This window comes from Cetorhinus maximus, chromosome 14 (genome assembly GCF_964194155.1).
Source record: "Cetorhinus maximus chromosome 14, sCetMax3.hap1.1, whole genome shotgun sequence".
Classification (NCBI taxonomy): Eukaryota; Metazoa; Chordata; class Chondrichthyes; order Lamniformes; family Cetorhinidae; genus Cetorhinus; species Cetorhinus maximus.
The window spans coordinates 98,027,431-98,053,345 of record NC_135892.1 but is presented as its reverse complement, the minus strand read 5'-3'; the positions used below and the strand labels follow the sequence as shown (position 1 = coordinate 98,053,345).

The 25,915-nt window shown below is 40.8% G+C and overlaps 1 protein-coding gene across 1 annotated transcript in view; it reads right to left on the bottom strand.

The window, feature by feature from the left end:
- The window catches only part of prkd3 (protein kinase D3), a 396,357-nt gene that overhangs the window by 94,881 nt on the left and 275,561 nt on the right, over positions 1–25,915 (bottom strand). The window contains exons 9-11 of the mRNA XM_078557299.1: positions 17,329–17,512; positions 15,880–16,003; positions 9,299–9,376 (exon numbers count right to left, since the gene is read on the bottom strand). Coding sequence (XP_078413425.1) covers positions 9,299–9,376; positions 15,880–16,003; positions 17,329–17,512 — 386 coding nt within the window. The remainder of the gene's footprint in view (positions 1–9,298; positions 9,377–15,879; positions 16,004–17,328; positions 17,513–25,915) is intronic.

The following is a 25,915-nucleotide window of genomic DNA, read 5'->3' as shown; positions in this document are numbered from 1 at the left end:
ATGGCTGGTCCAGCTCAGTTTCTGTTCAATGGTAACCCCAAGGATGTTGATAGTGGGGAATTCAGTGATGGTAATGTCATTGAATGCCAAAGGGAGATGGTTGGATTCTCTCCTGTTGGAGATGGTCATTGCCTGACACTTGAGTGCCATGAATGTTACTTAAAGCAGCATATTTATATAAATTTAAGTTCAAAAATTTCATGTAATAAAGTACTGCTTCAGTCCAAATACTGTAGAATGAACTTCCATCTTCATTATGACTTTACAGTTAATGACTGAAGTTACTAATATGCAAGAGATTGTTGACCTGGATATTAAAAGCATTTGTTCGTAAACATTAGTCTTTTTTTAAAAAATGACTGAAGAGAACATATTAAACCACGGCATGACTGACATTGTATACATAAGAACCTTAGACATAGGTAATGACTTTAACACTGTAGTGGAGAGTCAACAAGAGTCAACATTTTAAGGGACATGAGAGGCTTCCAGAGGTTGTGCTCACAGTGTGTTGTTCAATAAACAAAGTGAGATTATATGGAGTAATGGAGAAAATATTATGTTGCCAATGCTATATAAAATGAATATTAGCCTGGATTTTGTCATCAGTGGCAAAGCAATGGTACTCGCTGCTGGCCTTGAAGAAAGCTGTCTACAAAGATCTAGCAATCACTGTAGTGTGGACTTCCCCTTGGCACCAGAGTCAAGGGGATCTCCAGGTCATTCAGCAGCAGCAGCAAGGTCATCAGGCAGGGCAGGTAGCCAAACATGTTGAAGTATTCTCACAGACAGCAAATCAGGAACTTAAAACACTAAATCCCTTGACTTTTAATTAAAAATTTCAGATGGCAAAGTAAATGACTATGTTTGGATTAAGATAGTAGCTAAAATAAAGATAAATAAACTTAAATCATTTTTTATAAATGAGGAATTAATCATATTAATGGAGAAATTTGACAAACCATAAATATAAAAAAAATACTCTTTCAGGGTCAGAGGGATTGTTTACCAGTGAACTTCACACATCACTTAAAAACTCAACTACACCTCATTCAACAAGGTGCAATTTTTCAAACGATTTTACAGTGAGACTAACAGCATAAGAGTGGAAGTTCTCGATAGTTCAAAGATTTCCAATTAAATGCAATCTGGGGAGGCCTTAACAGTGCATCCTCTGAAGTAGTATACCATTACTGACAGCAATTTCTACACACATGCTGACTCCCAAAATTGCTGCCGGTTTCAGTGGAGTGATGATGGAGAATGTTGTAATATGCGTTTAAGGGATAGGAGCATGCCATCACTAGAAGGGAAGTGTGTCATGTGATCCAGCCTCAGTTTCACTTTGGCCTGTGAGTACAGCATGACACACACAGCTCTGCTACTGATGTCATCAAGCTTTCTACCTTTGTATAAATATTCTCATGTGCCTAGTCTCAATAACTGAACCCAGGTGTTTACCCAATCGCTTATCCATGATTGTTGCTTTTATATCATTGCAAAAACACGCCATGGTGTTCAGCAGTGATCAAATAGCGTGACAGCAAGATTGAGTACAGGTATAATATGGTGAACAGCTTTAGATTGTGCTACATGTTATGAGATGGCCCTCGACGTTTTGGTCAGACCGCAATGAGTTTGCAGCATCGAAGGGTGTTGAAACTGCAGCATGCTGACTGCACAGAAAAGCGTGGAAGCCACAGTGAGATAGTGCTCAAGTAAAGAGCTGGTAAGCAGATGGATTCCTCGTGGTGCGATTGCAGCACATAGCCTGTCAGTTCAGTGAGTGGGACAGCTGGTCAAGAGGATCAGCAGCAGGTTAGCTCAGTCGGGAAGATGGCTGACGAGGGTGTGGGCCGAATTGATAGCGAGTTAGGGAGTGAGATTCAAACAAAAATAAAAACACTGTCATAAAAATTGGGCCAGACAAGGTTACAATAATAACAGGTGACTTCGGGAGCTGCTGAACAATAAATTTAATAAAACAAGGATCATGATCAAGGGATATTGTCAAAATGTCCACAAAATTCCCCAGCTTGAATTGGGATGCAGCTGACCTATTATCAGAATTCAAAGTGTTTTAACTGCACAAAGAGCTATGTTTTCTTGATACAGGTGTGTCTGAACCAGACAAGCAAGGCTGAAAAATTCGCCTAGCAATTTGGACTGAAGGTCTACACAGGCTGAAATCGTCAGGATTAACAGCAAAAGACCTAAAGGATCCCCAAAATATCTGGACTACATTGGAAGACCAGTTCAGAATAAGGTTGAACTTCCATATTCATTGACTAGAGTTAATGTCATTTCAACAACAGCCTACAGAATCCACATACCACTTCGTCAACAGGTGCAGAGAAAAGGGTACGTACTGTGATTTTGCAAACGCAGAGCTAGCGAACAGAATTGTTGAGTTGGTAATTGCATCCACTCCCACAGAAGCATTCCAGCAAGATCTGCTAGACAAGCCCAAAGCGTTTAGCATTGAAAGGCTACTCAAGGACGTATGCAGGTACGAAGCGATCCTTGCAGGTCAATGAACATTGCCTGCCACCCCAACTGTTGATGCTTTTACTAGAACACCCAAACTTAGCAAGACATGTGGAAGGTGTGGATTTCTGCATGCACTAAGAAAATGTCCAGCTTTCCAGCAATTCTGCAAGGCATATGGCAGAAAGAGCCACTGGCAACAGCAAAGGATGATGCAGTAAAAGAGCCATGCACTGATCCAAACAGACCATACACAACAGGGGCTTTCAAGCAGTAAGAATGATCATCCAGTATCCTGTCAGGAACATGTACGAGGCAACTGACAAAGCAGAAAATGACAATGATGTGCACGACGAGATGAAGAGCGGTGAACACAGGTTTCACACCATCAATCTCCTGAAAAATACAGGTACCGTCACATCAACCAAAGTGTTTGCCAAGAGTCAAATTATCTTTCCTAAGAAAGTTGGTGACTATTCGTTATTGGCCAAAACTGACGTAGGGGCAAGTGACAACATCCTACCTCTGCAGATTCTAAAAGACATGTATCCATAGACATGGCAGGCCATGATAAAACCTACTACTATGCAACTTTCAGCGTACAAATGTTCACTAATTACATGTGCAGGACCCATAGTCCTGGAGTACAAATGCAATCAGTCATACTGGGTGCCACACATTCTATATCATGGAGACTAAAAGCCCAGCGATTGCAGGCCTACCATCATGCCATGACCTCGCACTAGTGACAATTCATGGAATCAGTCCGACTTCATATAGCAGATCAACCTCAGAAACTACTCCCATCACCTCAGTTCATGACCTAACATCGAAATATGAGACAAAATTGGCAGTTTCAAGGGAGCTGCAATGCTATGCTTGCAGGGGAATGCAAGGCCGTCAACTGATCAGGTACATTTTGCGCAATGCAATTGCCAGCAGCTAAATCAAGAAATGGTGAAAGATTCTACACTACAGAAACTGTGGAAAACCATCATCGATGGATGGCTTGGTTTAATTCAGCATGCCCATGAACACACGAGACCATTTTGGATTTACTGGACGAGCTAGGTATCTCCCGGGGAGTAATTTTTAAAGGTAAGCAAGTCATCATACTGGAACCTTTGCAACCTGATATTCTGCAACAACTTCATCACTCAAATATTGACATAAATCAGACGAGAAGGCTCACAAGAGAGGCAGTCTATCGGGCTGGGTATAAACAATGACATTGAAGTCTTCATCAAGAAATATGAGGCATGTCAAGTGCATACGTTAAGTCAAAACAAAGGGCCACTGATTCCACATGAAGCTACTACCCATCTTTGGTCCAAAATCGCATCTGATCTCTTTCGTGTCCATGGCACCGACTTCAGCATCATCGTCAACTACTTTACCAACTACCCCATTATTCTACAATTGCAAAATATGTCAAGCACAACTGTCGCGCACACCAAGTGCTATTTTCAGTTTATTTGGTGTGCCTGGAGAGATGATTATCGATAACAGTCTGCTATCTATTAGTAAGCCATTTCAGGATGTGAGAGAGAAGTGGAATATTGATCACACTACTACTTCTCCTCATTACCCTAAACAGTCTAGCTGAACAATTGATTCGCATGGTAAAATCCTGAATTCTCAAATGTAGACAGACCAAGCAAGATCTACACATTGCAAGGTTACATCTAAGAGTGACACCTTTAAGTGCAACTATTCCATCACCAGCAAAGTTCATGTTCGGCAGACCATGCCACTTCTGTTGAAACATTCTGGATATTTTTATATTAAGTCATGAGCTAAGGTAATAGGAGTAGTTTCTGAGGTTGATCTGCTGTATGAGGTCTGAATGATTCCACAGACTGTCACTAATGTGAGGTCACGGCATGCCAGTAGACCTGCAATCGCCATGTGTGTCATCCAGGAGGATTGATTGTACTTCTACTCCAGGCCTATGAATCCTGCCAACTGGCTTACCAATTTACCTACTCTGCCCAATGCCTTCCAATTTATGAGTGTAGAAACTTTTAAAACTGCAAGAGAAGGTGATCAACATACATGATAAAAATACAGGTGCAGAATTGCCAGGTTTGGTGTTGGGACAACAGGTTCAAATCCAGGATCCCACTGAAGGTACGTGGCAACCAGCCAAGGTGACCAGGATTTGTTCCGAACCAAGGTCCTATGAAGTCATTACACACAAAAGGCATAATGGTGAGGTGTGACAGAGGATAAATCAGATCCATTCCAGCTGCTCAAACACCTTACATTCCTCTTGCATCTAGGACAAGATCCTAAGTGCAACCAGGAAAAACATCCAAGAATGACAATCCCACAATGAGCAATTAAAGAAATCTCCAGGCAAGGTTACCATTACAAGATCTGAGCAAACCAGCAGATTATCACTACGCTTTAGAGACTCATTGATTCATCAGTTCTATACGCTAATGTAATGGTAACTAAACATTGAAGTGTATTGTAAACAGTTATACTTCTTTGGAAGTGGGGGGAAGTGTACTTACAAAAAAAGCAGAATGTTGTAATACGCCCTCCCTAGAAGGGAAGTGTCATGTGATCCAGCCTAAGTTTCATTTTGTTGTGTGAGCAGGACACAGCACACATAGCTCTGCTGATGTCTTCAAGCTTTCTACTTTTGTATAAATGTTCTCATGTGCCGAGTCTCAATAAATGAACCACAATGTGTTTACCCAATCCCTTATTAGTGATTGGTGCTTTTACAGCATTATAAAAACACGACAGAGAACAGCAGCAGTTTTTCCACCATTACCCATTCGAACACCGGGTCATTAAAATAAAGCAATGGATGTTAAATTGGATAGGATACTAATGAGATGTGGATGCTGAGATGGATGTTGATGAACGAGAACGGACAAAATCAAGAACCTGCACATCAGGGGGTCAGTGAAGATTGTTGGAACATCGAAGAATGTAGCCAAGAAGAGACTGAAATGGTGTGATCATATGTTGCAGGGCGAGGGAGAAAACGTGGTGAGTTAGGTGAGGGATAGCGATGGGACTGCCAGAAAGAAAGACAAGATGAAGACAAAACCAGATGGAAAGATACGGTGGTAAGACTTAAATGCAGCAGCATTGGAAAAGGAATGGGTGACTGACAAGACAAATGGGCAAGAGCGATTAACAGCATTGTGGCGGTCCCAAGTAAAATGGCAGAAGCCAAATGATGAAGAAAAAGATGTAAAATAGATTGAGATTGTATAGAACTTCACATTAAAGATAGCTGCTGCAAAGTAAGGTAAAATTTTATACCAAAAGATTACATAATTGCAGAGATTTACGATTAAAGGAACAGGAATTGAAACATGTTAAGTATTCTTACACATTATGTGTAATCAATGTGTTTTATATAGTGTTTTGGATACAGATCTCAGAAAATTATATATAAAACTTATATTGTACAAGTGTCAGCTTGTCCATTGAGGGGAAGGTTGTGTTTATGTTGCACAAGTGGATGATTTGTTTTGGAAGAAATGGGCCTATGTTGAATTTTATTACACAGGTGTGAAGTTGGATGTGTATCAAGTAGAAAGGGGAAACTGAAGAGGTTATAGGAGTTAAAAATGTTGGTGGGGATGGTGGAAGATAAAGTACAGAGCTATAGAGATGTTAGTTGTAAAGTGGGAGCTTGGGTTGAGTGACAGGGGTCATTAAAAATTAGGAGATAAAAGTGAAGGATAGTTGGTGATTGTAGCAAGATTGGAGAGAATAGTGAGGGAAAAGATATGAAGAAAAAGCCAACAATTATGCATCTATAAAATTTTATAAAAATTGCTTCCCCATAATTAATTATGAGAAACAGAACTAATTTGGTAAATATACAAAAGGGAGGCAGGAAGAATCAATAGGCTGGATTCTGAGCAACAACTTGCATTTGTATAACATCTTTAATGTGGTAAAATGGCTCTAGACACTTAAGTATCACCAAGCCACATAAGGAGATATTGGGACAGGTGACCAAAAGCTTGCTCAAAGATATAGGTTTTACGAAACATCCTAAAAGGAGAGAGAAGTAGAGAGGCTTAGGGAAGGAATTCCAGAGCTTAGCCTAGGCAGTTGAAGGCACAGCCACCAATGTAGTTAAGTAGTTCTTCTACCAACCTTGGAGACCAAGGCTGATGGGCTCATAAGTGAAATAGAGTTTTTATTTATAATTATGACATAAAAATTATTTACAGACATAATGTTAATAGGCATGAAAGGCAAGTGTTACAGGAAATAATTCTTAGAGGAAGGGGAAGGGAGGGGGTGGAAAAGGGGAACTATTTCAAGAACTGCAATGCATAAAATGTAAAATTTCTCACAGAATTCTTTAAGTATGTGATTATATGTATGATAGGTCAGGGGAACGCAGTAGATGTAGTGGTCAGTGACATCAGGAAAGCCATTGACAAGGATCCCCATGGGAAATCAATGTATATTTTATGCCCACTTGAGAAGACAGATGACGCCTTGGTTTAAAAGCTTCAGCAAAAATATGGCATTTCTGACAATGCAGCATACCCTCAATGTCAGCCTAGATTACGTGTTGAAGACTCCAGCATGGGACTAAAAGCACAATCTGATGACTCAGGGGAAAGAATGCTATCATTGAACCACAGCTGACATCTCTAATCATTACTGATAAACAAAACCATACTTTGCTCATGTTCCCCCCACCCCCACAAGGTACAATAATGAACTACCATAGATGTTTAGAACGGATTTATTAGTGCTCTATTATAAATTGATGGGTTTAGGTTTCATGATTCATTCAGGTAACTCCATGGAAGCACCCTTCTTAGATGGTCTTGGTACTATGTCATTTATAACAGTGATTTTCTAAACAGAAAATCATAATCATGAAGTTTCAGTACAGAAGGTAGCTACTTAGACCATTGGTAAATTCACTCTGAAGCTATCTTGCTTAATCCAATTTCTCTCAAATCCCTTTCTATGCTTCTAGCATTGACCCTCAAGTGGATATGCCAGTATAGTGGTTATGGAATGGGCTAGCACTCTAGAGGGAGTACAAACCCTTTGCTGTGGGAAGCTGTGAAAGTGAATTAAATAAATCAAAGTATTATATCAGAAAATCCACATGAAAACTGCTGCTTTGTCATAAAACCCCATTTATGCCCTTCAGCTCACACAGCCCACCACCTCCTTTCCCTGGTCTGGTTTATATATTCTGGGTTGACTCTTCATTGCCTTCTGAAGTGGCTTAACAGATGCATATATAAAACCATCCTATTATATGGCCCACCATCAGCTTCTCAGGGTAAATAGGGATGGGGAGTAAATATGGTGTTGCTACATCTCGAGAGCAAATGTAAATCAAATCTTATGCTGGTGAATTATTATCTCGCAAACAGGAAGGGTGGAGTACAGTATTTTAGCCTTAATTTTAAAGCTGTTCATTATATACAAACTACAGTGGACACGAGCTATCACCTAGCATGCAGGGAAAATGTTTATTACCTAGTGCTCAAATTGTATTACCAATGGTTTCATCTGACTGCTACAAAACTGCTCTGCAATATTATTGGACTGTCTTCAACAGCAGTGGGGGCCTAGAAGCTGGCACAGGAGAAGTGCCTCTGGAAGCAGGCAAGGGACCCATTAGTTCTGTTCAACTGGCTGTTTATAGCCCAGCATGGCACACTATTTATTCACAGGCGTACTGAATGGATTCTATTAACTTCAAAAGATGATATAAACGACGAAGAAAAACAAACCAAAGCCAACAGAAAATCTATTGAAAAGAAACAGACCATATAAATTCTAAAGGAATAAATGGTGACTGACTCCCTGACCACAGACAAGCTTTACCACGTAAACAAGTCATAGAAAAACTTACAAACTTGACCATTCACTGAAGATGTAGCAGCTACAAAAGGTCATATTAATTTGCAACTACTGTATAAAATTCAGCCCACTCAAGGACATGTCAAGATCAAAGTCACTTTACAAAAGTTCAATTGAACTGTCTCAGCTAAGCCCACTGAGTTGATAAGATCATTGCCATTTTAATGTTTCCTGTTGACTTACCACAGTTGCACTCAAATAAACAATTTGCCACTTGCATTCGAGTTGCTTTGGCATTTCTTCCCCAGTTCCCCCAAAAGGTTTTCCCCTCCTTTCCTGAGGAGCATGACTCATCCTGGGGTAGGGCTCAACAGCCACCCCTGACAGCTGCAAACCTTTCCTAAGGTGGCCTTACTTCACGTGCAAATCTGGCTAGTACACATCAGTGCGTTATTTGACTTTGCAAGGTTCCACAAATGAGCCATATCTGTTTTCACTCAATGCACACACACTCCAACACCTGCAGGGGTCATCAGATGGCAATCATCGCTGATCTCTGTCCTCTTTATCCAATGGACACCGAGTACAAATGTAGCATCCCCAACTGCTGAAACAGCTATTCTGGCATGATCTGGGTATTAAACCTGCATGACTTATAGTTTCTGAAAAATGTTTCACAATCTGGTGAGTAAAGTTACTCTTTCATGGCTATTACTCCAGAATTTATCATAATGAACTGGGTCAATCAGGCCATTTAAAATAATTTCAGAAGATCAAACAATACAAAATCTTACTACCAGTTATGTCATAAACAGCAGGTCTGTTTTAGAGCCTCTACCAGAAAATTACTTTGCAAACAAATCCTGCACAAAAAAATGATAATTTTTACAGAAATAAAACAAGTGACATAATATGCTGAAAATATTCCTCACCCTATCAATTATATTATGTCATTTACATTGCCACATGGGACTGAATGACGTGCACTTACCTTGTAATACTTGGTTCCAGTGTCATTCTGAAACAGTGTAAGGCACTTACTGTCCAGCCTCCAGTAATGTCTTTTTCTCTGCAAGAAACAAAATCACTATAGATTCATTTCATGTTTATCTGTAAGACCATGTTAGGATCATTTTATTAAATTGAAGCATGAGCCTGGTTTTAGTTGACAAGCCTGTTCAGATCGAAATGTCCCTCTGCATGAAAATTACACCATAAAGATGACGCCTGCAACAATATATGTTATTAGAATGAAACTTTCCAAATTGAATACTTTTACCATCACGACTTTAAACAATAAGAAATTAGATCAAAGATTTTTGAATTAGAAAGAAAAAAGGGCAGATTATATCAACATTTAGTTTTGAAAATGTTCCTTCCATTCTCCTATAGATTTCCTACAATTCTGCTGTGTTATGGGAAAATACCCAACATCTCTAACTTATGTACAGCAACGCTCTCTATAAATGATATTGCCCAAGTCCTTCATGTGTATCAACCAACACAGGTTCCGTACATCCTGAGTTCCCCAAATACAACAGCTGTACCTGAGGACCAGACGATAATGCAAGTTAAACGGCGTTCATTAAAAAAGAAAGTGAAAAACGTATCAATTGCAGTGAAAATGCTCAGCAGTATTTTAGCAAATAATATGAGTTCACCAGAGGCCTTAGCTCAGAGGCCATAATGAATGCTCATCAATTGTGGAGGTGAAAAATAACGCTGTTATCAGTAAGAGAAATTATGAACTGGGTGGTATCTTGATAGAATTTTACAATTACAGAAAATAAATGATTCTAATTGTAGGTTGATCATTGTTGAAATAATGCACACCGTTTGGGTCATTGCATTCAAAACAAGAAACAGGAATCTATTGGAAATGGTCGTGAAAAAAATGAAAGGGACAAGTGCGGGACATAAGCTAAGTTAAGAATGGAGGACAGAGAAATAACTCACCATTTATATAGCTCCTTTAATATGAAAGAGATGATGATGCACAAAGCCTTAATACACAAAGGGACATTGAGCCAAAGAAGCAGTGATTAGGATGGGTCACCAGAATCAAAGCTTGATTTGGAAGAAAGAATGTACAGGAGTCTGGAGTTAAATACAGAATAAGAGTTTTAAACTTAAGAGCCAGTGTAGGCCAGCCAGAACAGAGGTCATGGGTAAACAGGACAGGATGCAGACAGAACAGTTTTGGATGAGCATGCAGCATATATTGGGTAGAGGACAGGAGGTTGACCAGGAAAGCACTGGACTAAATAGAATCTGGAGAGGAAAAATCTTAAATCAGGGCTTCCGTGGAAAATAGGCTGAGGTGAGCATGGTTAGCAAGCTGGGATAAGGCAGCCTCAGTGATGGAGGTGGCACAGGTCAGGAACTCAGTTCACAAAACAGAATGCCAAGATTGTAAAGACTCAAATAAAGCAGATTAAGAAGAGTCACAAGAGAGGGCTTTTAAAATGCTGGAGGCAATGTATAATGAAGATTGAAACAGGTTATCTGACTGGAATTGTGAACACAGATCAAGAACACCAAGTACAAAAATAACAAGTCTCAAGCCAAACAACAGATTCAAACTGATCTTTTACCATTTACCTCTCTGAACTGTAGATACTGGTCACCATTTTAAAAAATACATTCAAAATGTATTCTTTCATGGGATGTGACTGTTGCATCCCCAATTGCCCTTGAACTGAGTGGCCTGCTCAGCCATTTCAGAGAGCAGTTAAGAGACATTGTTGTGGGGCTGGAGTCACATGTAGACCAGGCCAGGTAAGGACAGCAGATTTCCTTCCTGGATTTTTACAACAATTGATAATAGTTTCATGGTCACCATTCCTGAGATCAGCCTTCAATTCCAGATTTTATTAACTGAACTGTTACTGTGGTGGGATTTGAACAGAGCATTAGCCTGGGCCTAGGGATTACTAGTCCAGTGACATTACACTACGCCAACATCTCCTCCATTAATGACATCAGGAAAAAAAACTGGATAAATATTTAGTTGCGAGGTGGATTGAGATTCAAGATTAAGCACCACAGATAACTCAATGCCAAGAAATATGATTTGAGCTGATGCATTATGCAAGCAATGTGTCAAGGAAGGCAGTTGGTCAAGATTAATAATAAAGGATGTAGTTTTACATGGAAGTTCTGAAAATCTTTTCATTTTGTTACAAGCTCCAGGGACTGATAACTTTTTAAAAGAGATAAATTTCCTCACCACCAATAGAAATAACCAAAGGACAAGATTTCTTGTTTTAAGACTTTTACTGTAACAAACTCAAATCAACATAAATCAAACCTTACAGGCAACTAATACATCGAACTAAAGAGTTACTTTTGCGTGAACTAACTAATGCAATCCTTTCACTGTGCACTGTATGTCCAGTGGATACATAGCTTTACAAGACTCAGTTCCCAAGATACTCCCAGTTTTCCAGTAGACTCACTTCTCCCTGCTACACCAGGTTGAATCTTTTCAGTGTCCTTTGAAACTTGTCCTATTCTGTCTGAGTAAACCGACTTCCATCAGCAGGGCCCACTTCGGCGACTCCTTGATCCTTAAATCTCCAAAAGTCCCGTCTGTTTCGTCTTTGTTTCAAACAGAGAATCAGCTCTCACAGCATCCTGCTTGGCAGCTATCACAAATAGCTTTTCCCTGTTCTTCACAACAGCTGTATTGTCTCTGTTTCTCAATATCTCTGTATTCAAAAAGCAGCTGTCCCTTTTCTGTGAAATGGCCCCGGATCTTCTGTAAACTGGTTGGCCAGGTCTTCTGAACCCAGCTTCTAATGAAATGCACAGCACAGTATCCCTTATTCCATTGCAGTTCTGCTGTGTTGCGGGGAGTGGGGTGGTGGGGGAAGGCAAGTCACAGCACCTTTTTAAAACATTAGCTGCCATTAGCCAAGTATAAATGCCCAGTGTGTTAGTGAATGGGTGAGTGGATGAATTAATGGATGGGCAAGTGGGTGGGGTGGCAGGCAGGTGGATGGGTAGGTGGGTCAGGCCAGGAGGGATAGTCAGGTCCAGAGGGGTCAGGGACTAGTCAAGGTCACGGGTGGGGGTGGGGAGGAGAGAGTCTGCGGTTAGTGTCATCAGGAGAGGTAGTCAGGTCAATGGGGGGGAGGAGGGGGGGTCAGGGGGCAGTGGATTGTCAGGAGTTGTGGGAGGGTCAGTATGAGTAATGGGGGGAGTTGAGGGGGGGGGAGAGGAGCAGTCAGTTCTGTAGTTACCCAGGAGATAGGCTAGAATCTTCTGTCTAACATTTCCTGGGTAACCATTCAAGGTAAGAATCGCGGAAACGTCTAAAGTCTCTGACTCTAACTCAGAGTCGGAGGCTTTTGCAGAGGGTCCGGGGGAGCAGGCGAATTGCCCATTGGCAGTTCAAACTTCCTGGGTAAGTCCCACGGAGGTCAGCACATCTGGACTTCCGTGGGTTCTTAAGTGCATCTTGGGTTGTACGTACGGTCTCCATAGACCTGGAGGGCGAAGACCTGGGTCAAGGTGTGAAAACAGTCACTTGATTTTCAACTGATTTTGGTTGGGGTTTCTTTTCCATTACAGCCAGATCACATGGGCCTGTCTCTGCGCAGAGATTTAGTATGGGCACCATCCACCCTATCTGGAACATTCTGTTTCACCTCAAGTTAAAGGTCACATTTCAAAACATAGCTGTCTTGTAAAGTTTCGCATTCATAATAATTTACTTTTGGGAGATGGAAAAATTCCTCAGAGTGTCTCAATTTAAGATTAAATGCATTATGAAGAAGCAGACAGTTGGACCAAATGATTTTTTCGCCTTTTGAGTTTTATGTTTTTATGTATTCATGTCTGCTTTGGATAAATGAAAGTTCTTGTTATTGCTCAAATGTAAACTCAATGAATTGTGCCACTGAGCAAGGAAAAAACAAAAAAAGCCATAACACTTTGCCACTGATGGAGTGGACAAGTCAAAGGGCAAATCAACACTTCTCTGTTAGCATCGGGGCACGTCATCACATTGTGCATTGAGTACTGGGATGCAAGTTCAATCCTGTTATTTTCCTTTGCCTCATTCCTAGTTTCAGATCGCAGACATTTCTTCAGAGGCATGTAGCAAGTGGAGGTCAGGAAATTCAACAGCTAGAAAAAGCAATAAGTCTGAAGGTACATCAAATCTGGCTTTCCAATCTCTTGCTGCTGTTTGATGAGTTATATTGACTGAAGTCTGTAATCAATGTAAAAAGCCCTCGTAAGAACTGTTAAGTAGAGAAATAAAGTCCAATGGCTACTGCACCAGAAACAATGTTTGAAGAGAAGCCCTCTGTTCATTGATTTAAGATCATCACAAAAAACATAAAGCAAGTCAGAGGATGGCATACAGCATTTATCCTTATGTGAGTAAGCTATTACTGCTGTCTTTCCTGACTTCGCAATGATGGGAATGGGCAATCAAAATACCCCAACTTTCATTTATTGATGGTTTTCTCTTCACAGCCATCTAATTATGAGACTTGCCAATATTGCTATTAATGGCTTTTACCTTTATTACTCAATAAGAAGTTAGAGAAGCTTGTGGAAGAGAAGGTATCCCATAATTCATAGCACAAGTGAAAGGAATCTATAACAAGCACATGATATACAATTTCTGGTGTTGAGGAACAGAAAAGGCAGGCTTCTGGATGCAAGATTCAAAATCAAGCCCTTACAAACAAGAGTGAGGGTTTTCTTGTCAAATGAGATTCTCCAGGACAGCTGATGGTACAGTGAGATTTTGCAAATGAAGGAGTGCAAAACAAAGTGGCAACGGCCAAAAAAAAAGACCCACTGTGAGGTCAGAAAACCATGATGATTCAAAGGCTGATTATCACCAGCATGTTTTATTTGACCAAAGTAACTGATGGAACAAAACTGCCAAGCTGATAAAGCCCAACTTTGTTTTAAATCTGTATTTTTGGGAAGGCGGAACATGGAGAATTGCTTATGTTCATCGAGGTGAGGGATTTCAGAGCTTGTAATGGAAAAAGTTTGGCAACCCAATGTCGACATCAAGCGCTCAAGTCAGATATATATGCAGATATATGCAGAATAAAGCTATTTCTCTCAACCATAATAAAATACCTTAAAATCAATCTTAAAAATATCTTTTTGCACCAGTGTGACATTTCCATTTCCCAGCCGTCTTGACAGCCTCTGAGCAAGAATTCTAATTCAGGGCCAAAACTTCTCTCGGCACAAGTTTTAGCATAAAAGTAAGAACTAATGGAATAAAATGATACTACATTTTTTCAGTAGTATTAGCAAGAATAGGAATTTGAATGCCTCAGTGTCCAGTTGTGCTGAACTATAAGTAGCTGTGCTCTAGAAAACTCATCTCGATTAAGAACTGGATTGAAGGTTCGCAAAATCAATCTTATTTGATGCAGATCGCTATAGCCAACAGGATGTTCACCTTAAGTCAGGCTAAGATAAGAACTCGGGCCCAGAGGTGTGAATGATTGTACTTCTCCACCCCTCATTCACCCAGTTTTGAAGTTATCTAAAAATAAGTCTTGCAGGACAGAAAATCATATTAGCCAGAAATTATTGATGATATTAGACATCAAACATTTAAGTGCACTTTTATGGCACTCCTCTGTTCTCTTTTACAACAAGTTAAGATAACAAACAAGGCAATATCATATGATTTTATTAAATGTGCACCAATATAGACAATGGTAATTTCTAGCCCATTACCGACAGGCTGGCAGTGCCCTCCAAACCACTAACTTGAGAGCAAAGACCCAGGAATTATTTGTTTTTTGTTAAATGTTTTTAAAATGTTTGAAATGCCTTTCTTCAGAGCCAGGAGATAGTTTCTTATAAGAAAGAACAGAGCATTCTTTTTGTATTTATTCTGGATGTTAGGGCTAGGAAATGGGACTCTTCCCCTTTCAGGCACAAAGCTCAGCATTAAGCAATTTCTGGTCTGATATCATACAGACAAATATGGAGCAAAGCTCCATCTACTGTGCCCCAATTCCAATCAGCCCCTAATGTGACACATTTTCCATTTCCTAAACCAGCCATCTTGTGGCTTTTCCAAATGACATCATCAATTACTGCTGGATTACAGATAATTTTTGTACTGTAGGTTAAGGACTGGGTTCATATTGCACAAAATCATTTCGCACCAAAACCTATTGGAAAACTCTCATTCCCATTCATCTGTGCTAGTTTTAATCCAGCTACCAAAGGTGCAAGGCTAATATCTAAGGCACTTGGTAACAATTATCTTGTTAAATGCTTTGGAACATATTTTCACAATTTATATTACGATCATCCACCAGCTGCATCTTCAATTAGGTCGCAATGAGCAAGCAGCAGTCCTATTTTCAACATATAGCGCTTACATCCAACATTTTCTTAGTTCACAAGCTGTAACACATCATAACCTTTGGACCTAGCTAAACACCTATGTTCATAATAGTAAAAGCAATCAAATATTTACGTTTACTTTTATAACCAAGTAGGCAATCTCTCCTGATATCCCAATTCCAGTAGCTCTGCAAATATAAATAGTTTCAAAAGAAATGTACTTACTAGATTGTCTTTGCTGGTGTAGTGGACCATCCAACCTTCTCTCACCATTGTGCTGCTCTTCCTTTTTGTGTGCTTGACAGACTGTACTACTCTCATGAGAGGAATATTGTTGCTTGTTGAAGGACTAGAACAAAATGTTCCAAGTTACTGAACAAGGAATAATTATACAGAATTGAGATGGTGAATTGTGAATACAATGGTCTAGCATAATGTATTTTTCACGTTTTTCAAAACTAAACACGATTTATTTTTACCCAATCCCATATTAAACAGAACAGTACCTAAAGAAAGCACTCTTAAAACAAGAACAGCATCAGTCAGGTATCAATCATACAACTTGGAAAAGGAACAATGGCCACTGAATGTGTATAAAACATTTTATTATACATTCGTAAATTTATGTGGTGATCAAGGAGACCCTCATGAACCAGCAAGGTGGCAGATCTTTAAAATGCTGAAAAGCATTGTAATCTGGATATATCTATACAGTTGAAATTCAAATGTATCTGCAGAACTAAAGGATAGAAGTATAAAATCTAGAAGGCCTAAGTGCAATTAAAGCTTTTTTTCCCCTCCTATATTGTAAAGTTGTGGAAGACTTTTGTCAAAAGCAGTTAATGGCATTTTGATGGAACTCCTTAAAAATAATCAGATAAATATCTGGTCAGGAGTGGGATTGAAGATTGGAAGAGTAACATGTAGATAGAAATGATCAAATATTCTGCAGAGAATGAAGAAGAGTTGGAACCATCACTCCTGAAGAATACACTGGTCAGTGTTGCACAAGACACGCTGACATTGAAATGCTTGGATACCTGAGGGAGGGTCAGAGAGACAGTTCTTAAGAGAGCTTAGTCTTCTTGGAAGTTTTGCCTGAAGTTATGCAGTTCCTTTAGAAGTTTAAATAAACTAAGTAGAGTTCATGACAGGATGAATTGTATTGTTTGTGAAACATTCAGGCCTGATGGATTGAACAGCCCCATCTTGTTCCATACTTTTACTACATTTTTTCCATTTTCACGAAATTCCCCCTAACCCTCCACCCAGTAGATCTGGGTTATTGCCTCACTGATCCATTGATCCTCAAATGTGGTTTCCTTACCACTGAAAGGGAAGCTCCTCAATAGCCACAGAAAATCTTTGTATGATTGCAATTATACAATGAATAAATTGGTTTCAGTTACAGGTAAGTACTATAACTGCCATAGAAATATTACGGTTGACTCATGCTTCATAAGTATATCCAAAAGCTGCATGCCAATTGGAACAATTTGTTAATATACAGCATCACATTTGCTTCCAAGATACAAGATTCTAACCATGATCTAACTATACAGTAAACACAGCATCAGAGTCCAAAATACAACAAAAAATCCACTGACCATTGTCAAACAAAAGAGGTTTCTTTCTCACTTTGATGGTTACTGTAGGATACAATGAAAGGACTACCTGATTGTTCTGACAGGTTCTTCATCTTTGTCACCATCCAGATCAGATGAGTCCATAAAGTATAACTTTTCTTCTGACGTTGATGGCTCTTCAGTGTCATCCAACATTCTGCTGCCATCGCTGTTCATGTCACTGCTATCTACCTCCATGGGCATATCCGAATCAGGTCCTGGGCTGGCTGGTTCTGCAAATAGTAATTATATTAAAACTGCTATATAATTTTCTAGTGTTTGGATTGGAAAACTGTGATAATAATTCACCATATAATGTACTGGAACTTGCACAAAGGCTAAAAATGCTTATCCAGTGAGTTCATGAGCCATGAAGGAAAAGAAGGGCCTCAATTCAATTCCTAGTCTTTGGCGTATTATCAAATCTCATGGAGGAAGGTGGAGTGATTGGTACAATTAACTTCAGCACCCTGTTAAGGAGGACAAAATTAGCCAAGACTTGCACTCCTGATTGCTATGCAGAAACTCTTGCTTAAGGTCAGATGAAACAGGATCAGGCATGGCAGTGATGCCTCCTGTAGTTGAAAGGTTTGCCAACACTAATCTTTGAGGCTTGTAAGTGAATAATGACAGTTGGTTCATTTTCCAAAGGAATATCCAAAAATGAATGCATTGTGTACCAACTGTAACGATTTGTTAAGATACAGCATCCGATTTGCTTCCAAGATACTGGATTCTAACCATGATCTATCTAACTATACAGTAAACACAGCAAAGTCTCAAGTACAAAAGAAAGCCCAATGAATGATGTCAAACAAGAACAGTTTTCTGTGGAACCATACCCCAGCTAGGTCTAAACACCTTCAGGAGAAGGGGGATGGGCAGAGAAATTAGTGAGGATATGGGGGGAAAATTATATGCCTAACAGTACATCAGTGAAACATGTATCTAGTTCGCATAATTTATTCAAAAATTATCTGAATTGACAGAAGTGTTTGAAAATTAAAATCAGCGAAACTCCAAGCGCAAAGATACCCTAGTTGGCATTTTTGCAAACAGGAAGAGTTCTCATCCAGTATATTTTTTCCAATTAATTTCAAAAGTCACCAAATATAATTTATTACACAGTTTTACAACACAAAAACAGATCTATGCCAGTGTTTATGCTCCACAACAAGCCTTCTTCACACCCTATTTCAACTCACCCTATCAACATATCCGTATATTCCTTTCACCGAGTTAGTAACTTCCTCTTAAATGCCCCAATGCTAGAGCCTCAACCACTCCATTTGGTAGAAAGATTCATATTCTCACCACATTTTAAGTAGTGCAGCTTCTCATTTTTCACAGTCGAAGATTAAGCCAGCCTGTTCGCAACCTTGGTGTCACATTGGATCCTGAAATGAGTTTCTGACCTCATTCGTGCCATCACTAAGACTGCCTATTTCCAGATCTAGCAACTTTATGGCCCCTTGTTTTTAACTTCCCCACAAACTGAAATATTGTCTCTACACCTGCCCTATTAAACTTATTCATGATTTTGAAGACCTTTATCAGGCCAGCTCTCAGTCTTCTGTTTTCTAGAAAATTGGGCCTAAGCCTGTTCAGTTCCAGAGATTGTAGCATCTCAGTTCTAGTATTTTCAAAGAACAAAGAAAAGTACAGCACAGGGACAGGCCCTTCGGCCCTCCAAGCCTGCGCCAATCATATTGCCTGTCAAACTAAAACATTTTGCACTTCCAGGGTCCGTATCCCTCTATTCCCATCTATTCATGTATTTGTCAAGCTGCCTCTTAAACACCACTGTCGTACCTGCTTCCACCACCTCCTCTGACAGCGAATTCCAGACACTCACTACCCTTTGCGTAAAAAACTTGCCCCGCACATCTCCTCTAAAGTTTTCTCCTCTCACCTTAAATCTATGTCCCCTAGCAATTGACTCTTCCACCCTGGGAAAAAGCTTCTGACTATCTACTCTGTCCATGTCACTCATAATTTAGTAAACTTCTATCAAGTCGCCCCTTAATCTCTGTCGCTCTAGTGAGAACAACCCAAGTTTCTCCAACCTCTTCTCATAGCTAATAACCTCCAGACCAGGCAGCAACCTGGTAAACCTCCTCTGCACCCTCTCCAACGCCTCCATATCCTTCTGGTAATGTGGCGACCAGAACTGCACGCAATATTCCAAGTGTGGCCTAACCAAGGTTCTATACAGCTGCAGCATGACTTCCCAGCTTTTATACTCAATACCCCTGCCGATGAAGGCAAGCATGCCATATGCCTTCCTGACTACCTTATCCACCTGCGTTGCCACTTTCAGTGACCTGTGGTCCTGTACACCCAGATCCCTCTGCACGTCGATGCACTTAAGGGTTCTGCCGTTTACTATATAATTCCTACCTGTATTAGACCTTCCAAAATGCACCACCTCGCATTTGTCCGGATAAAACTCCATCTGCCATTTCTCCACCCAAGTCTCCAATCGATCTATATCCCGTTGTACCCTTTGACAATCCTCTTCACTATCTGCAACTCCTCCAACCTTAGTGTCGTCTGCAAACTTACTAATTAGCCCAGTTACATTTTTCTCCAAATCATTTACGTATACTACAAACAGCAAAGGTCCCAGCACTGATCCCTGCGGAACACCACTAGTCACAGCTCTCCATTCAGAAAAGCACCCTTCCACTGCTACCCTCTGTCTTCTATGACCAAGCCAATTCTGTATCCATCTTGCCAGCTCACCTCTGATCCCGTGCGACTTTACCTTCTGTACCAGTCTGCCGTGAGGGACCTTGTCAAAGGCCTTACTGAAACCCATGTAGATAACATCCACTGCCCTTCCATCATCGATCATCTTTGTCACTTCCTCGAAAAACTCGATCAAATTAGTGAGACATGACTTCCCCTTCATAAAACCACACTGCCTCTCACTAATGCGCCCATTTGCTTCCAAATGGTAGTAAATCCTGTCATGAAGAATCTTCTCCAATAATTTCCCTACCACTGACGTAAGGCTCACCGGCCTGTAATTTCCCTGCTACCCTTCTTAAACAATGGAACAATATTGGCCATTCTCCAGTCCTCTGGGACCTCACCCGTAGCCAGTGAGGATACAAAGATTTCTGTCAAGGCCCCAGCAATCTCTTCCCTTGCCTCCCTCAATACTCTGGGGTAGATCCCATCTGGCCCTGGGGACTTATCCACCTTAATATTCTTCAAGACACCTAACACCTCCTCTTTTTTGATCTCAACATGATCCAGGCTATCTAAACACTATACCCGAGACAAATCAACCGCTAAGTCCTTCTCTTTGGTGAATAATGATGAGAAGTACTCATTTAGTATCTCTCCCATTTCTTCTGGCTCCACACACAGATTCCTACCTCTGTCCCCGAGTGGGCCTACCCTTTCCCTGGCTACCTTGCAAATCTTTTTGCATTTTCTCCAGCGCTTCAATATCTTCCTTGAAATACAGAGACCAGCTGTGTACAGCTCTCCTAAGGTTGGTCTACAGCAATAACTTGGAATTCCAGAGCTCCGGGCCTAGGCAGCTGAAGACATGAACACTGATGATGAAGATATTAAAATTGGGGAAGCTTAAGAGGCCAGAATTAGATAGGCTCAGATATCTCAGAGGGTTGAGAGACTGGAGGAGATTACAGAGTTAAGGAGGGACAAGGAGGGATTTGTAAACAAGGATAAGAATTTTAAAATCGAGTATTGCTTGACCAAGAGCCAATGTAGGTTAGTAAGCACAGGGGTGATACGTGTTCAGAAACTGACACAAGTTGAGGTAGAGGCAGCAGAGTTTGGATGACTTCAAGTTTTGAATGGTAGAATGTGAGACACCAGCCAGGAACGGATTGTAATAGTCAAAGCTAGAGGTAACAAAGGCATGAACGAGGGTTTCAGCTGCGATAAACTGAAATGGGGGCAAAGTCAGGCGATGTTACAGAGCAGGAAACAGGCAGTCTTAGCGATGGCGCAAATGAGGTTGGAAGCTCATTTCAGGATTAACTGAGACACCAAGGTTGAGAACAGACTGGCTTAATCTCAGACTGTTGCCATGGAGAGGAACGGAGTCTGTAGCTAAGGAATGGAGTTTGGAGCAGGGACAGAAAACAATGGCTTCAGTTTTACCAATATTTAACTGGAGGAAATTTCTGGCCATCCATTACTGGATGTCCGATAAGCAATCTGATAAGTTAGCAACAAAGTAGAGGAGCTGAGAGGAGTGGTGGAGAGGTAGGGCTGGGTGTTGTCGGTGTATGTGTGAAAGCTAACACTGTACTTTTGGATGATGATATTGAAAAGGGGCAGCATGTAAATGAGAAATAGGAAGGAGCCAAGGGTAGATCCTTGGAGGCAGGGGTAACACTGCAGGAGCAGGAATAAAAACCACTGCAGGTGATACTATCAGTATGATTAGATGGATAAGAATGGAACCAGGTGCAAGCACTGGACGACAGCGGGGAGGCATTAAAGGAGGGCATTGTGGTCGTTCTGTCAAAGGCTGCTGACAGGTTAAGAAGGACTAGGATCTTTGTCATAGTCACATAGGAAGTCATTTGTGACTTTGGTAGGAACTGTTTTGATACCGTGGCAGGGCTGGAAACCTGACCGGGAGGGATTCAAATATGGAGGGCAGGCAGGAAAGTGAAGGGAAGGTAGCAAAGTGAATTCAAGGACACAGTCAGACCAGCTATGATCTTACTGAATGGTGGAGCGGGTTCGAGGGGTCAAATGGCCAATTCCTGCTCCTATTGCTTATGTTCTTTTGGAGTTCTGGGAAAGGCGGATACAGATTTTCTAATCAAAGTTCCAAAAGGTTGAACATAACTTTTTTGTTCTTCAGTTCTATTCCTCTCAAAATAACCCCCAGTACTTTGTTTGCACTTTTTATGGCATTGTTGCTACTTGTAATGATTTGTTCCCTTAGATCCATTTGAGCCTCTACCCCATTTCAGTCTATAATTTTCCGAAGGTGGACTCCTTAATCCACCTACCTCAACATGTTGAAAACCACCTGCCGCTTATACATCCTTTCAGCAAGTTTGTCTTCTTACATTTTGTCTCAGTCTCTCTCAATATTAACTACATTCTCCAATTTGGTGTAATCCATAGATATTAACAATGTATTACTATCGAACAAGATAGCAAAAAACAAAGGAATCTTAGAATATTTTTGCTGTCAAACCATACAAATGTAATTTTATTTTACAAGTCCACAGCATATAATGTAAATCATTCTGCAAACAGTGTGCATTGTTGCAGAAAGTAGTCATGCCGATGAATCTCAGACTATTAACTGACATCATTATTGCAAGTTTGCCTCAAGTGTACTGTTCCAGAAGTTGGTTTTCTATTAATATTAATTTTCTTTCTTTTAATTCATTCATGGGATGTGGGTATCGCTGGCTAGGCCAGCATTTATTGCCCATCCCTAATCACCCTTGAGAAGGTGGTGGTGAGCTGCCTTCTTGAATTGCTGCAGTCCATGTGGTGTAGGTACACTCACGGTGCTGTTAGAGGGAGCTCCAGGATTTTGACCCAACGACAGTGAAGGAACGGCGATATATTTCCAAATTAGGATGGCGAGGGGCTTGGAGGGGAACATCCAGGTGGTGGTGTTCCCATGTGTCCATTTCCCTCATCCCTCTGGATGGTAGTGATAATGGATTTGGAAGGTGCTGTCCAAGGAGACTTAGTGAGCTCCTGCAGTGCATCTTGTAGATGGTACTCACTGTGCATTGGTGGTGAAGGGAGTGAATGTTTGTAGAAGGGGTGCCAATCAAGCAGGCTGCTTTGTCCTGGATGGTGTCAAGCTTCTTGAGTGTTGTTGGAGCTACACTCATCCAGGCAAGTAGAGAGGTACTCCATCACACTCCTGACTTGTGCTTTGTTGATTGTGGACAGGCTTTGCAGAGTCAGGAGGCGAGTTAATCGCTGCAGGATTCCTAACCTCTGACCTGCTCTTGTAGCTACAGTATTTATCTGGCTAGTCCAGTTCAGCTTCTGGTCAATGGTAACTTCCAGTATGTTGACAGTGATAGATTCAGCCATGGTAATGTCATTGAATGTCAAGGGGAGGTGGTTAGATTCTCTCTTGCTGGAGATGGTCATTGCGTGGCACTTGTGTGGCGCGAATGTTACTTGCCACATTAGCCCAAGCCTGGATATTATCCAGGTCTTGCTGCATTTGGACATGGATTGCTCAGTATCTGAACAGTCATGAATGGTGCTGAACATTGTGCAATCATCAGCGAACAAGCCCATTTCTGACCTTATGATGGAAGGAAGGTCACTGATGAAACAGCTGAAGATGGTTGGGCCTAAGGCACTACCCTGAGGAACTCCTGCAAACTGAGATGATTGACCTCCAACGACCACAAGCATCTTCCTTTGTGCTAGGTATGACTCCAACAAGAAACCGTTTTCCCCCTGATTCCCACCGACTCCAGTTTTGCTAGGGCTCCTTGATGCCATACTCAGTCAAATGCTACTTTGATGTCAAGGGCAGTCACTCTCAATTCACATCAGGAGTTGAGCTCTTTTGTCCATGTTTGAACCAAGGCTGTAATAAGGTCAGGAGCTGAGTGACCCTGACAGAGCCCAAACTGATCATCAGTGAGCTCTACAAGGTTTGCATATTCTTTTATTCTTTCACGGGATGTGGGCGTCGCTGGCTAGGTCAGCACTTATTGCCCATCCCTAATTGCTCTTGATCTGACAGCATTTAGAAGTCAACCACATTGTTGTGGGTCTGGAGTCACATGTAGACCAGACCAGGTAAGGACAGCAGATTTCCTTCCCTAAAGGACATTAGTGGGTTTTTATGACAATCAGCAGTGGTTTTCATAGACGTAATCAGGCTTTTAATTCCAGATTTTATTGAATTCAAATTTCACCATCTGCTGCGGAGGGATTCGAACCTGGGTCCCCAGAGCATTATCCTGAGTCTCTGGAATACCTGTCCAGTGACAATACCACTATGCCATCACCTACCCAAGACAGAGTAATCTAAAGAATATTTTTTCTAATTTTTAAAGTTAATTTGACACAAGCATTGCAACAATGAAAAATAATTAACTTTTTCGTTTTGTTACCCACAGTGAGAAGTATTTTATACAACATATTTATTCTGTAACACTGTGTTGCAGTTATCCCACAAATATAACGAGTGATAACACATAAAGCTTTCATGAGTCAATAGTAATTGAAAAATATTCAATCAGGCATGAGTATCATCCATATTGCAGCCACTCATGTCAAATCAAGATGAAACCTTCTACAAAAAATCTCTTATTTTCTAAAGCACTCTCAGCTGCTCTGTTGCACGAGAAGTACAAAAATAATTGCTAGTTGGCATAGCCTTCATTGTTATTTTATGCTCATGTATAAAACAACACCCTGCATTAAACCCATTTTATATGCTAGCATACACAATATTCAACAATCCTTTGTTTCTTTGAGCAGGCAAGGTTTACTCAAATTACTCACAGATGTAGATTTAAAGTTTCCAAACAGTTGGTTAACATTGCCGATTGAATTAATGGGTGAAGCTGTTGAAAATGATGAAGCATATCATTTTTCAGCTGCACGAGCATTTCATTTATGAAAAGCAAAATAGCATTTTCACCACTCTTGGGGCTCCTTTAATTGGGTGCACAGTGTACTTTTCATAGTCAACGTTGTAGTACAGCACAATTATTGAGATCTTTAGGCTTTTCCTTTCTCATCCTTCATCTGGGCTGAAAAGAGCATGAGAGAGAGGGCACAAGGCTTTGGAGACAGAGCGAGGTTGAAAAGAGCGCAAGAATTGGAGACACAGTGAGGCAGGGCTACAGCCAGTCTGTGGGTTCAAAGCCCCTGTTTGGAAAGAAAAATCAAGATGTGACCTCACAGGGGAGCTGGTGGGGAATTGGCTGGTTAGTATTTCTTATTCATCTTATCTAAATTGGGGTATTTCAATCGATGCAAGTAGAACATAAATTGAAATAATAAAAATATAAGCACAAACAAGACTAGGCGCATTAATTTTTAAAATTAAAATAATTAATTAGCTAATTAAAATGCAATAAGGATTACAGGCAGATGATGTGTTGCAGCTGCAGTATGTTGGAACTCATAGATGCCAGTGTCAACCACATGTGCAGTGTGCGTTTGCAGCTTGATGCACTTAGGCTCAGAATCATCGAGTTGGAGGCTGAGCTACAGGCACTATTATGCATCAGGGAGGGGAAAGTTACATGTTCACTTTGTTCCAGAAGGCAGTTATAACCTACAGGCTAGGGTCTAATTTGGTCCATGATCAAGGACAGGAGGGTGTGACTGCGTGTGAGGTAGGTATGGGGATCCAGAAGGTAGAAGTGGAGGAGCCTCAGTCTTTACAATCGTTCAACAGGCTCGAGGTTCTTGCATCTCGTACAGGTGAGAGTGAGGGCTGCAGGTTTCGTGAGAAAACTGACCATAGCGCCGTGGTACAGGAAGCCACTGAAGCAGGGGCAGTAAATAGGAATGTAGTGGTAGTAGGGGACAGTATAGTCAGGGGGAAAGACACAGTTTCCTATAGCAGAGGGGGAGAGTCCAGATGGCTGTGTTGCCTGACTGATGCCAGGGTTCAGAACATCTGC